Below are 12,149 nucleotides of genomic sequence, written 5' to 3' on the forward strand. Positions count from 1 at the left end.
GGCTTGAACCTAGTAGTGAAAAAGGAAGGGGTTTGGCCTGCCCAAGTACCAACCCCGCTGAAGGTGCCGAACTTCTTGCGTGCCGGCAGGGACTTTTTCTTGCCAAGGATCATCAGGTCCAGAGGGTTGTTCTGGAAACGGACAGCTTGGGGGTTGCCATGAAGCTGCGGCAGAAGGATCGCGATCGGTCTATCTATGGACCAATCATCGAGGAAATAAAGGAACTTCTTCAGGACTTCGTCGGTGCCTCAGTTCGTGCGGTACGAAGAACTGCTAATGGAGCTGCTCATGCGTTAGCAAAAGAAGGCTGCGTTAATAAGGTTAATAGATTTTGGCTTGGTGTTCCACCGGCTAGTATTGTAAACACTCTTGTACTGGATGCTTCAGTGAGTTAATATAAAACGCAGCGCTTTATTCTCAAAAAAAAAAGTAACAACCCCGCTGCACCCCAACTGGGCCTAACCACTTGGAAGGACTGTACATGTGCAAGCAAACCTACCATTTGCCGTTAGATGGAAACAATTATCGGTCCCGATCTCGCTCCGCTTCTCCAAAACATATTTTTGAGCCAATGACTTATACCAAGTTTTTGCTTCTCCTCCTAAAGAGAAAGGAAACGATCTCAAGAAGTAATAGAGTTGTTGGATTCACTTTTACTAATTAGACATGCTAGTTCATTAAGATTTGTTAGGTGTTCATAAGGGTATTCCTCATCTTTACCATAGAACTTAGATGCTTCAACTCTTTCAATTATTTCAAGGTCAACATTGAACGCATAGTCTCTATCTTTAATTGCATATGATTTATAGCAACATGGACCAATTCTCCAAGTGAAGTAATCATACGAGCATCAAAGTTATATAAATTAATCATCTAAATCAATATTCATAAAAGCTTTAGTAAAGACAATATACTAGATTTAGAGCTAGTTGCAATATCATGTTCAGCAATTGGTTCATATTCATCATATTCAGATTCTACATCATCATTGGACAAGGACTTAGATAAATCAGGCATCCCCACTTTAGATATGCCGTCATCCAACAACTCATTTTTAGTATTAGTTGACATCTTATATAATGGTGAACTAGCCAAAGCACCAACTTTCTTTCTAATAACAGAAGTAGTAGCAGTATTAGTTGAAATGTGTCCTAGTAGGCAAGTCCATACCACTTCGAGTAGTGGAAGGAATCAGAACCTTCTTAGAAACATCCTTGTCCTTTCCCATGATGAGAAATATATAATTACAACAAGTAAATGATAACAAGTGGTCTTACCAATAAAGCTAGGTTCCCTGACAATGGCGCTAGAAAATATCTTGATCCCACAAGTATATGGGATCGCTGAAATCTTTGATGGAAAGTATTACCCAAATTTATAGTTCGACTGAAGGGGAACACAAGAATACCTAAGACTTTAGCAATTGAGGCGTCACTCTCAAACACACTTGTGTATCAATGTTCTCAAAAAGGAAGTGTTGATTGCAGCAGTTGAATCAAAGCAGTAAAACAAAACAGTAGACAATAGTAGCAGATCGATTTCAGTTTTCATCGGAAGTGGTGAATTTGTAACTTTAGTGGCTAAAAGCGTAGGCATGAGGTGATATCGGGGTGTTGCATGAACACTATTGATCATATAATGTAACACAGATAACATAGTGTTCATCTCTAACTCTGTTGTGTGTATGTATGTGTTCCAAATATAGTTAGGCATACTAACCAAGAGAATTTGCACAACATCTATCATCCTACCTTCCCATTTCACCGGAGCCAACTTGGAACTACAGGTAATTAATGTCTACCCTTTCGAATAGCTCGGAACAATGCATTAGCACTCCGTGAACACACAATGTCCTCGAACTACCACATATTCCCCTTGTTTTCCCTAACTGGCACCTTAATTTTCGCGGGTTCAACATAATAATAGGCAATACACTTTGCAGATAACTACCAAACTGATATATATGATGGGGAAATAAAAGTTTAATACTGGAATCATGTCACTCGGGACCTAGAAACAATCATTAGACATAGCAAAGGTGTATCAAAACCATACAAGAATATCCTCCAGATAAACATCTCAAATCTCAATACATATGCATGATTACATGATCAATCTCATCCAACCTCCATCCATCCCACATGCCTAAAGAGAACCACTCACTCATGGTGATGGAGAGTGAGCACATGGTTGATGGAGATAGTGTTGATGACGATGGTGGTGAATATGGCATCGAAATCCCCCTCGTCAGTGTGGAGAGCAGGACCAATCTTACCCCCAAAATAAAGATCGTGGTGATGGCGGTGCTCTGTTTTGCGAAAAGCTCCGTCCTCCTAGGATGATAGGTTTTCAGGGTATATAATGGGGTGCGTGAAAGGAGGCGGCAAGACGACGTCCGAGGGCCAAACGGGCCTGGGTGGCATAGGACCTAGACCCACCTTTGGCTGCACCACCTATGCTCTTTTGAGCCTCGTGGCTTTTTTTGTGACATTCCAAATCCTAATATCCTTATTCCGGTGAAAAACTTGCGTGGCATTTTTTTCATAATTTTATTTTTATGAAAATAGATAAAAAAGATTTTTGCTAAAAACAGTGTCAAATTCAACAATTTTATTCAAGTATGGTGAGATTCTGGAGCAAATCATTGAGCAAACTACTTGAAAAAGTGGATACATTTGGGATGTATCAGCCGCGCATACCGTCCCAGTTGGGGGAGGGGCAGCAGTGGGAGGCCATTCATGGCCGGGGATACGCCGGCAGAGGCTTGGGTGATGACGACGGGTTGCGGCACGGGCACCATCCCTAGAGTTCGCGCGACCCTCAGCTTGGGCGACGCAGCGGCGGGAAGCCGAAGGGGGGGGGGGGGGGGGCTAGTGGGACCTTGTGGGAGCTCAACAGCACGGTCCATGGTGAGCGTGGCAGCCAGAGCATCGCCAACATGAAGAGTCTCTGGATGCAAGGCTAGAGGCTCGCGTGCACGTGCGTGAGCTTTCTCCTCTAGCTGACGTGGGTTTATGGTTTAGGTAGGATGAGTATTCGACCAAGGATCACTTAAATTTGGGCATTTGGTACCAAATTTTAAGTAAGTACTCGATTTTCTGTGTGTGGTGGGGGGAGGGGTGCACCTAATACCTAAGAACTAGTTTTTGAGGATTGGTAACCACGTTTGAGTAATGTATAAATCGTATTTCACATGTATTTTGCATGCCTTATGATCTTTATTAGGGGGGGTTGCCCCTAATACCTAAGAACTAGTTTTTGAGGATTGGTAACCACGTTTGAGTAATGTATAAATCGTATTTCACATGTATTTCGCATGCGCCTTATGATCTTTATTTTTTAGAAAGTATAAATCACGCTACAAATGTACCCGGAGAAATTTCTTCTATATTCCCACGCAACTAGGGATGTAAATGGTACGGATAATTTCCGCTCCGAATCCGCATCCGTATCCGTTTTTGAGGATATGGTATGCATTTTTAGAAATCCGCCGGATATGGATACGGATGCGGATAGTGATCAAGCGGATATCCGACGGATACGGTAGAGGATATGGTATTGATACTATCCGACGGATACGGATTATCCGCCATTTTTTGCGGATTATCCGAGGTCCACAAAGAGGATAATCCGAAAAAACTAGGCCAACCCTAAATATTTAGATAATATATTTAGTTCATCGGTCAAACTATGTATTCTATTAGCACGCAATTTGCTTTGTTGTACGAACAAGTGTGTACATTCAGCTATAGTCTATAATTACAAACATATTTTACATAAAAAGACATACTTCTATTTTTTTTATGTATATTTTCTTAATAATCCGCATCCGATCCGAGTCCGGTCCGAATCCGCTCCATATCCGTAATCCGATATAATCCGCATCCGAATCCGCATCCGACCATTATCCGCTCCGATCCGAATCCGTTACAAAAATATGGCAAAGGATATGGTAAGAGCAATATCCGATCCGATCCGATCCGTTTACATCCCTACACGCAACGAGCGGGGAATTCACCTAATTAACTATAAAAAGCAACCATGTATTGTTATGTATCGACCGATTTGAATCCCACTGCAACGCGCGGGGAATTCACCTAATTAACTATAAAAAGCAACCATGTATTGTTATGTATCGACCGATTTGAATCACCTCTAGGCAAAGTTTTGAGGATGAACTTTTTTATCAAAGAAGGAGAGAAAGTCTTTGTCTGAGCGTTGAGTGTTTAGCAGGAAGGTTACAAAAACGAGCTATGCTTAAAAAAAAGGATAGGCAAAACGGATGGCGCACAAATGAGGTGGACAAAAACACTAATACCTACCTTTCATTTGAATGAAAAACAGATTGCACTTTAGGACCTATTGCCTAAATTATAGCCGTTCTTTTCTCAATCGTGTAAACGAACCTTGTGAAAGTACCGTTATCTCGAGCCACATCACACCGTACAAAAACTGGGTGTAGAAAAGATGGTCGACGAGAAAAAAGGATAAATCGGACGGACAGCGGAAATAGCACACTAGATATGGAATCGTCCAACTTTATTCATTAATTAATTATTTGATGATCCTAAAAATAGAGAAGTTGGAATGCCTGCAATAGCATGACAATCAATGTTGGACTCTAGACGATGGCCTCAAATCACTCGAAATCTATCACTGTGGATTGGGTGGCCTAGAGTTGGCCGCGCTGACCCTGGATCCCCATTCCAGGAGCTCCTTGCTGGTGTCGTCCTTGTGCGCGATCACCTCGATGAAGCAGAGGCAGTCCTGCTTCTCCCCCGTCGCTGTTTCTATCGCCGCCGTCAGCTCCTCCTCACAAGTCACCTGCATACATACAAGTTTCAGTCATCGATATTTTTCATCAGCTTGCTAGTTTCCGGCTCATGCAGAGGAATAGAGTCATTCTTCTTGAAGCTACGTACCTTGGCTGTCCAGCACTTGCCCTCTCCGTTGTGGATGGCGTCGACGAGGCCAGTGTAGTTCCAGTTCTTGATGACGTTGTAGGGCCCGTCGTGGATCTCCACCTCAATGGTGTACCCTCCATTGTTGATGAGGAAGATGATGCTGTTCTGCTCGCAGCGCAGCATCGTGGACACGTCCTGGGCAGTCACCTGGAAGCTGCCGTCGCCGATGCAGGCGATGACGCGCTTGTCCTGGGAGCCCTGGGCGTACCCGAGCAGCGCTCCGACCGACCACCCGATGGACCCGTACTGCATCTGGAACTCGTACCTGGACGCACGGACAACCAAGCTACATGCTTGTAATATAATTCAGCAACGGAGATGTGCAAGGCGTAGAATGTGGGTTGCTTACCCGCAGCCGTCGGGCAGCTTGAGCTTCTGGCAGTTGAACCACGAGTCGCCGGTCTCGGCGATGACGGCGCTGTCGCCGGTGAGCATCTTCTGGACGTGCTTGAAGAGCACGTTCACGCGCAGCGGCTCCCCGGGCTCGCTCTCCGGCGGCTCGCCGTCAGGCACGAAGATCCTCTTGTAGTTCTCGTAGGCCGTCGTGTTCTTCGTCACCCTCTGGGCCAGCGCAGACAGGAAGTCCTTCATCATGATGCAGCCGAAGGCCGGGCCGTTGCCGACGGTGACACGGTCGGGCTGCACGATCACCGCCTTCTCCTTCTTGAGCAGGAAGGAGTACCCCACGGAGCTGTAGTCGTTGAAGATCGGGCCGGCGAAGAGGTAGGCGTCCGCCGACTCGACGATCTCGGCGCAGAACGCCGTGCTCACCGCGCCCCAGTAGGTGCCGAGGAAGCGCGGCAGCGTCTCGGCCACCATCCCCTTGGCCGACGGCATCGTCGCCACAGCGTACCCGCTCGCGTCCGCCAGCTCCGCGAACGCCGCGGCCGCCTTGGCCACACGCAGCTTCGGGCCGGCCACCATCACCGGCTTCACCGACTTGTCCAGGAACTGCACGGTGGCCTCCACCGCCGCCTCGAGTCCCATCTGGTTGCTCATCCTGCACGTACACCATTCATCAGTCAAAGTCAATACATCTTCAGGTGCATGTATGCAATTCATGATCAACCATGACACGTATACCAAGAAAACAAAAGCAAATAAGAAGAACGTAATTAATGACCTTGGGGACAGGAAGTAGGGGACGGGGTCGCGGCTGAAGGTGGGGTGGGAGACGCCGGGGAGGTTGCAGCTGACGCTAATGTACACCGGCTTGCTCTCCTTGAGCGCGGTGGAGATGGCCTTGTCGATCTGCTCGTGCGCGTCGTCGAGGTTGTTGACGACGGCCTGGTAGCAGGTCACGGTCTGGAAGGCGCGGAGCTCCTGGGTGAAGTCCGGGAGGCCGATGGTGTGGTGGAGGATGCGGTTGGTGCCGTAGTCGTTGGAGTTGGGTCCTCCGACAATGCAGATCAGCGGCAGGTTCTCGCTGTACGCGCCGGCGATGGCGTTGAGCACGCTGAGCCCGCCGACGGTGAAGGTGACGGCGCATGCGCCGACGCCCTTGGCGCGCGCGTACCCGTCGGCGGCGTAGCCGGCGTTGAGCTCGTTGCAGCAGCCGATGAGGCGGAGGCCGGGCTCGGCGATGAGGTGGTCGAGGAGGGTGAGGTTGAAGTCGCCCGGCACGGCGAACACGTCGCTCACGCCCACCTGCACCAGGCGGCGCGCGAGGTGGCGGCCCATGGTGGCCTCGGCGGAGGACGCGTGAGAGGACGACGCGGCGAAGGTGGCGGGGCAGGCCAATGCGCCGCTGGGCGCCGCCTTGGGCCCGTCCACGGCTCCGATGCCCGTGTCCATGGTTGACGGCCGGAGAATTCGCGCGAGATCCGACACGTACGTACGTGAGGAGAAAGAAGAAAGAGAGATTTCTTGGGGTGGTTTGACCGGTGCTGGTCGTCGCTACTTATACGCCGAGAGAATCAAGGGCGGCAAGTAATTACCGTTGGTTTATTTTTAGGGCCAAGCAAAAAGATACAGGAAAATAAAATAGAGGCAGCGATGGGATACACGTGTGCCAACTGGGTCTCTGGATTGTGGGGCAGGGAGCCGCCCGGGCCTACTAGTCAGTTGGTGCCGCACGTTACAGAGGCATTGTGTATTTCAAATCGGGTGCGATTAATTGCGACCAATTCGGTTTGGAGAGCAAGTCACGAATTTCTTACCGTCCAAGGTGAGCATTTCTTGTTAACAAAATAGTAGTACGCAAAATGTTTTTTTCTTTTAAATTGCTCAAACTATCCTTTTTTTTTTCCTAGATAGAGTACTATTAATCATACAAGCCCAATACAATATGCATGGGATGTCTAGTTCCTTTCTAAATGTATTACTGTATTACAAGCCTAATCATGATGATGAGTAGTATATTACGTAAATGTGTAATATGGCTCGACATCTGCTATTTCACAGCTAGCTGTTTTCTAATTCGTGAACAGTCACTTTTCTGATCGTTAGTTTTCTCTAAGATTCGTGCGGCAGCGAACCTATATCAGACCTTCTTTTTTTCTTAGTGGGTTTACCCTGACCCGTTTTGTTCGTTTTCTTACTTCCCTTTTTCCTCTGCGTGTTCCCCTCCGGACGTGAGTCAACGGGCTTGAAGGGTCGTCGTCACTAGTCCGTCGCTGTAGTCGGTCGTCTCCATCAGCTCCCCCCTCTCCCCCCTCACCGATTAGTCTGATTTGCGTTTCTTCTTTTTCTGTAGGGTAAAGCTGAGGGGATTCATTGTACTGTGCTACTCCGTCTCCATGAATCCTCCCTCCTTGTAATGCTTTCTGATATTTGTACTGCACACGTTCCCCTCTGCCATGTTAACCCTGACATGAATTAGTAAGTACTAGCAATAGATGGCGCGGCGGCACGCCGCGCCTATATTGTGGCTAGTGGATGAAAATTGTTTGGTACAAATAGTACCCTATAGCAATAGAGTTGAATTAGTCCCCATTTTTGAGGCATACAAATAGATCCTCCTAAAACATGCTGAGCATGGTGTACTCTCATCATGCAAAATAGTAAATTTCAAAATATAAGGATAGAATGGATGGGCATGAGATATCAAACAAAGGACTTTGCTAATTTATTCTCCAATTATTACAAACACCATACCAGCATGGCAGAGTCAACAAAGGTTGCATTAAGAGGAGCATCTGAATATCTTTGGAAATATGGCAAATCCTAATTATGCACCACCTCAAATTTCTGGATATTAGAAGGGACACTGATTATAATGGAGCCTTCATGGCCAAGAGAGTGTGAGCAACAACCAAACCCGAGAGAGATGCAAATTAGTCCAGCAGGTAAACTGGAATGTCATATTATTCAGATATTCATGTCAACCTTTCATTGTGCACAATTAAATCGTAGTATTCAGCTGGAGGCAGTGAATGAACCGGGTAATGAATAAATGAGGTGAACTGATACATCACACCTTTCCATTTTTTCTTATTTACAGTTCCTTAAGTCATTAATGAGATATATACAGATCAATCACACGAATGGAATATATTAGTAACAATAATTTAAATGCGAATGGGACAATAACTTCAGTTAAAATTGTTGGCCATGCATAGGTTTGGAACAAAAACACTTCAGGGTATAATCCTTGCATTGTGTGCTCTTCGATTTGAACATCCTCCAAAAGCTTAGTGACCTTTTTCAAGTCCATTGGATTCCTGAAACTCCTACATAAGGTAGTGGATATATAAGGTACTACTAAAGATCAGCTGAAGAAGACAAAGAACCACAAGAATAGGAGATACTCAAGTTCGACTACTTTTTTGATGCTAAGCCCTTCTATTTAGTCAGAAAAAATTAAATTATTGATCATGTTCTGAAGCGGAATTCAGTTTAATACTGTAAATTGTCTAACATGAAAGAATACTAACAGGACCGGCAGTAGTGAACTGGTTCGGCTGTTCAACTTTGACGATACATGCACATCACAAGAAAACTTTGCGTGACAATTACACCTTGCAGATACAGAAATACCAAGGCTACTCATGTGGCTCTGAAGATTAGAACTCATGTTCCCACCTTCTCATGCACTCTGGCCCAAGCATCCAAGACAAGGGAATCAGGCTTAGCTTGAAAACCAAAGTAGAAGTGATCATTGTAATATTGGAGACAGAAATTAATGCAAGTAAATCAAAAAAAGTTTATAGGTAATAATGCAATAAATAAGAAGTAAATCCAAGAAAGACAAAGATTAGAGCTAATTTTATTCTATAATAACTCTGCAAGCAAGGTTTCTAACTTTATATCATCTGTTGACATTACAGTTTGACTAATTAAATACTGAGATATAAGCAATGAGAAGATGGCACTTCATGGTTCAGATACTATAAAAATTGTTCAATGTAAAACACACATAGATAATTTCTAGGAACCTTGCTTGCAAACACACATAGATACTTATTACAATGAAGAAGTGAAGCCCCTCTGATGTGGCCCTCCAAAACAAACATAGATACTTTCTAGGAACCTTGCTTGCAAACCATGTGACAATGAAGCCAAAATTTTCTCGGAAATGCATGGTTTAGGAAGAACACAAAGTCAGTTAGAAAAAAAGGTTATTGATTAGAAAGATGATCTCGAACTATCGTTCATTATGTGGTCACAGGCAACTACGTGAGTGCAATATTGGTTATTGCCTAGCGTATTTAGATTATAAAATATACTAACCTCGAACGCACTGACCTCAAAGGAAGTCAGCTAATCAATAAAAAAGAACCTAAATGTAAACAGAAAATATCAATGTTAGAGATCAATTATCATAGAAGGAGTTCACTGACATAACTAAATAAGAAGTTCAGTAGAAAAAGAACCTTTGTTGCAGCCAGTTTAAATTCAATCCGAAAAGAGCAATAAAAGCTGTAAAAAGAAGAATGTGGACGGACTCACAAGTCCTAGTAAATGTAAAAAAAAATATCAATGTTAAAGATCAATTATCATAGGAGTTCACTGACATAACTAAATAAGAAGTTCAGTAGAAAAAGAACCTTTGTTCCAGCCAGTTTAAATTCATCCCGAAAAGAGCAAAAGCTGTAAAAAGAAGAATGTGGACAGACTCACAAGTTCTAGAGGAGCGACAGTTGCTGGAACATCTTCAAGTAGTCAATTGTCAGGTCTCTGTAAACCCGTGTCATGTTGGATATATGGTTAGAGCACTCCAAACCGCCTTCACCACCTTCTTTACCATGTCCTTGTCTGCCCAACCTTGTCTAGCGCCCCTGCTCGGCCGCCTCCTTGGTGTCCCCGACCTTCCCACTCGCCTACCTCTCCTTCCCTGCACACAGAAATCAAATCAAACGGCAAGCAAAGATATGGCAAACAAAAAAAACACCGCGAGGTGAATGTCGGCGTACCAGAGGCAGCTGCTGGCAGGGCGAACCCAGAACAAAAATATCCCGATGCCCTATGTACAATAATTGTTTCTAAGGAAGATAACCTGGCATCTGCATCGGTTTATCCATATAAGATTCTATATTAAAAGCCATGCAAACCGGCGCTTAACCAATTCTCCTGGAGTAATATGGATATGTCCAACGTGCTTAAAATTTGGCATGACTAAACTACATAACTATACTGAGTTTCATTATTGAAAATAGCAAGTAATATGTTTTAATTTGCGATAGTAGCTGATCATTGAAAAATTAACAAATGGCCAAAGACTCCAAACTATGAAAATAATATGATCTGCGGTTGCAAAATATGACATTACATCACGATTGCCTAGGAAAGAAATAAATTCACGTACTGGCATATAAGATAAATTGTGTATACAAGTATAATGTTTGAAATGTTACATTTAAAAATAGTTCAACATTCTCATCATGTATTGGGTTCTCCTTTTTCTATAACTTTCCACATATAAAGTTCTTTATTCACGTGTATAAAGCAGAGATCCTAGCACCGTGAGCTCGTCCTTCCAAGAATCGCCGAACACAAATATAGGGGATTGTGATCCCACCTAATATTTGTGAGTAGCTATTCCGTTAATTTCAATTCACGACACAATCAAAAACCAAAGCCTGAGCCTACAGAGAAACAAGAATTGGAATCAAGAATAGTGCCGCATCGATCTGGGATCTGTAGAGCCGTACCTTTATTTTCCGCATTGTTCTAACACTCAACATGATCTGGCGATGGGCGGCGTCGTGGGCAAGTGGGGAAGTAGGACGACCTGACGAAGCGCTGCAAACTGAGATGGAGAGGAATAGATCGATGGATTGAACTTTTTGACTGCCACATGAACAGCCGCAGTATTGTGCGATGGATTATTTTGCTTGCAGACTGGATCGGCTTGGTTGTACCGGTGTCCAAGCGTTCAAATTACCTTGTGTCCCAGGCAATATATGGGCAATATTTCTTGGTAAGGCAGAATCATACCCGTGTGGCTAGGAAAGACATAGGAACAGGAGGAACGGGTCGACCCATCGAACGGCATCTTTGTCTCCCCCGTACCGTACGAACACGGCGGCGACGGCGACCGGCCCCAGCGACCAAGCTCCAGCATTTTGTTTCTCCCGCAGCGTCCTTCTCCGCCCTTCCTCCGTGTCCCTCACCGCCCCTCTCTCCGCGTCCCTCTGCTTGGACGACCATGGACGCCGGCGGCGGCGCATCCTGGCGACTCAAGGTCCTCAGCTAACAACCGGTTGGTGCAGGGACGACGGAGGCGGCACCAAGACGACCTTGCCGGCCATGAGGGAGTATAGTTTCTATAAGAGGGAGCAAATATGGAGGACGGCATACCTACGCATCGAATCCTCGACCGGCCGCTGGCCTCCTCCATCCGCAAATCGCCGTGGCTGCCAGCCTCCCCGAGCTCTGCTGGGCCGCTTGGAAGCACCGCCGCCTCATCTGCATCCTCCCCGCCAAGCAGACCATGCCGGGAACCCCCTATTGCCGGAATTTAGCCGGTCTTCCCCGCAATTGGCCGAGCCTCGCCGTGGCCATCCCGTCGCTTCGCACCACCTCCCGCCTCGCCGACCTCCCCAACGCGCTCCAGGTGAGCTTCTGGTCCTCCTGGACCCCTCCGTTCCCTGCATGTTGCTCTGTAGCGCCGCCCCGCCGTGTGTCCCGTCCGCCGCCGCCAGACAACCTCGCCGCCGTCGCTCCGATGACCGTTCGTGAGCGCGGCGCCGCCAACTAAATGGCTCAGTGTGAGCCGGCGCCCCCAACGCCACGGAGCGAGAG

At 46.0% G+C, this 12,149-nt stretch overlaps 1 protein-coding gene and 1 long non-coding RNA gene across 2 annotated transcripts; both read right to left on the reverse strand.

Moving 5' to 3' along the window:
• Positions 1 to 4,653: 4,653 nt before the first annotated feature.
• LOC124678879 (pyruvate decarboxylase 2-like) lies at positions 4,654 to 6,758 on the reverse strand. The gene is made up of 4 exons (XM_047214734.1): positions 6,088 to 6,758; positions 5,314 to 5,964; positions 4,923 to 5,229; positions 4,654 to 4,824 (listed from the first exon to the last, which is right to left on the reverse strand). The coding sequence occupies exons 1-4, from the start codon at positions 6,756 to 6,758 to the stop codon at positions 4,654 to 4,656; spliced, it is 1,800 nt and encodes a 599-aa protein (XP_047070690.1).
• Positions 6,759 to 8,339: 1,581 nt separating this feature from the next.
• Positions 8,340 to 11,662, reverse strand: LOC124676450. Its single transcript, XR_006993635.1, has 3 exons — positions 11,057 to 11,662; positions 10,319 to 10,408; positions 8,340 to 10,239 (listed from the first exon to the last, which is right to left on the reverse strand). It is a non-coding gene; the product is annotated as an uncharacterized LOC124676450 (long non-coding RNA).
• Between the last annotated feature and the right edge of the window lie 487 nt (positions 11,663 to 12,149).

This window comes from Lolium rigidum, chromosome 7 (genome assembly GCF_022539505.1).
Source record: "Lolium rigidum isolate FL_2022 chromosome 7, APGP_CSIRO_Lrig_0.1, whole genome shotgun sequence".
NCBI lineage: Eukaryota > Viridiplantae > Streptophyta > Magnoliopsida > Poales > Poaceae > Lolium > Lolium rigidum.

Bases quoted from the DNA above. Each gene is read 5' to 3' on its own strand.
- LOC124678879 (XM_047214734.1), bottom strand. From the start codon at position 6,758: ATGGACACGGGCATCGGAGCCGTGGACGGGCCCAAGGCGGCGCCCAGC. The intron at 5,965-6,087 runs GTCATTAATTAC...GTGTACGTGCAG, and splicing joins CCCTACTTCCTGTCCCCAAG to GATGAGCAACCAGATGGGAC. The intron at 4,825-4,922 runs GTACGTAGCTTC...GTATGTATGCAG, and splicing joins GCAAGTGCTGGACAGCCAAG to GTGACTTGTGAGGAGGAGCT.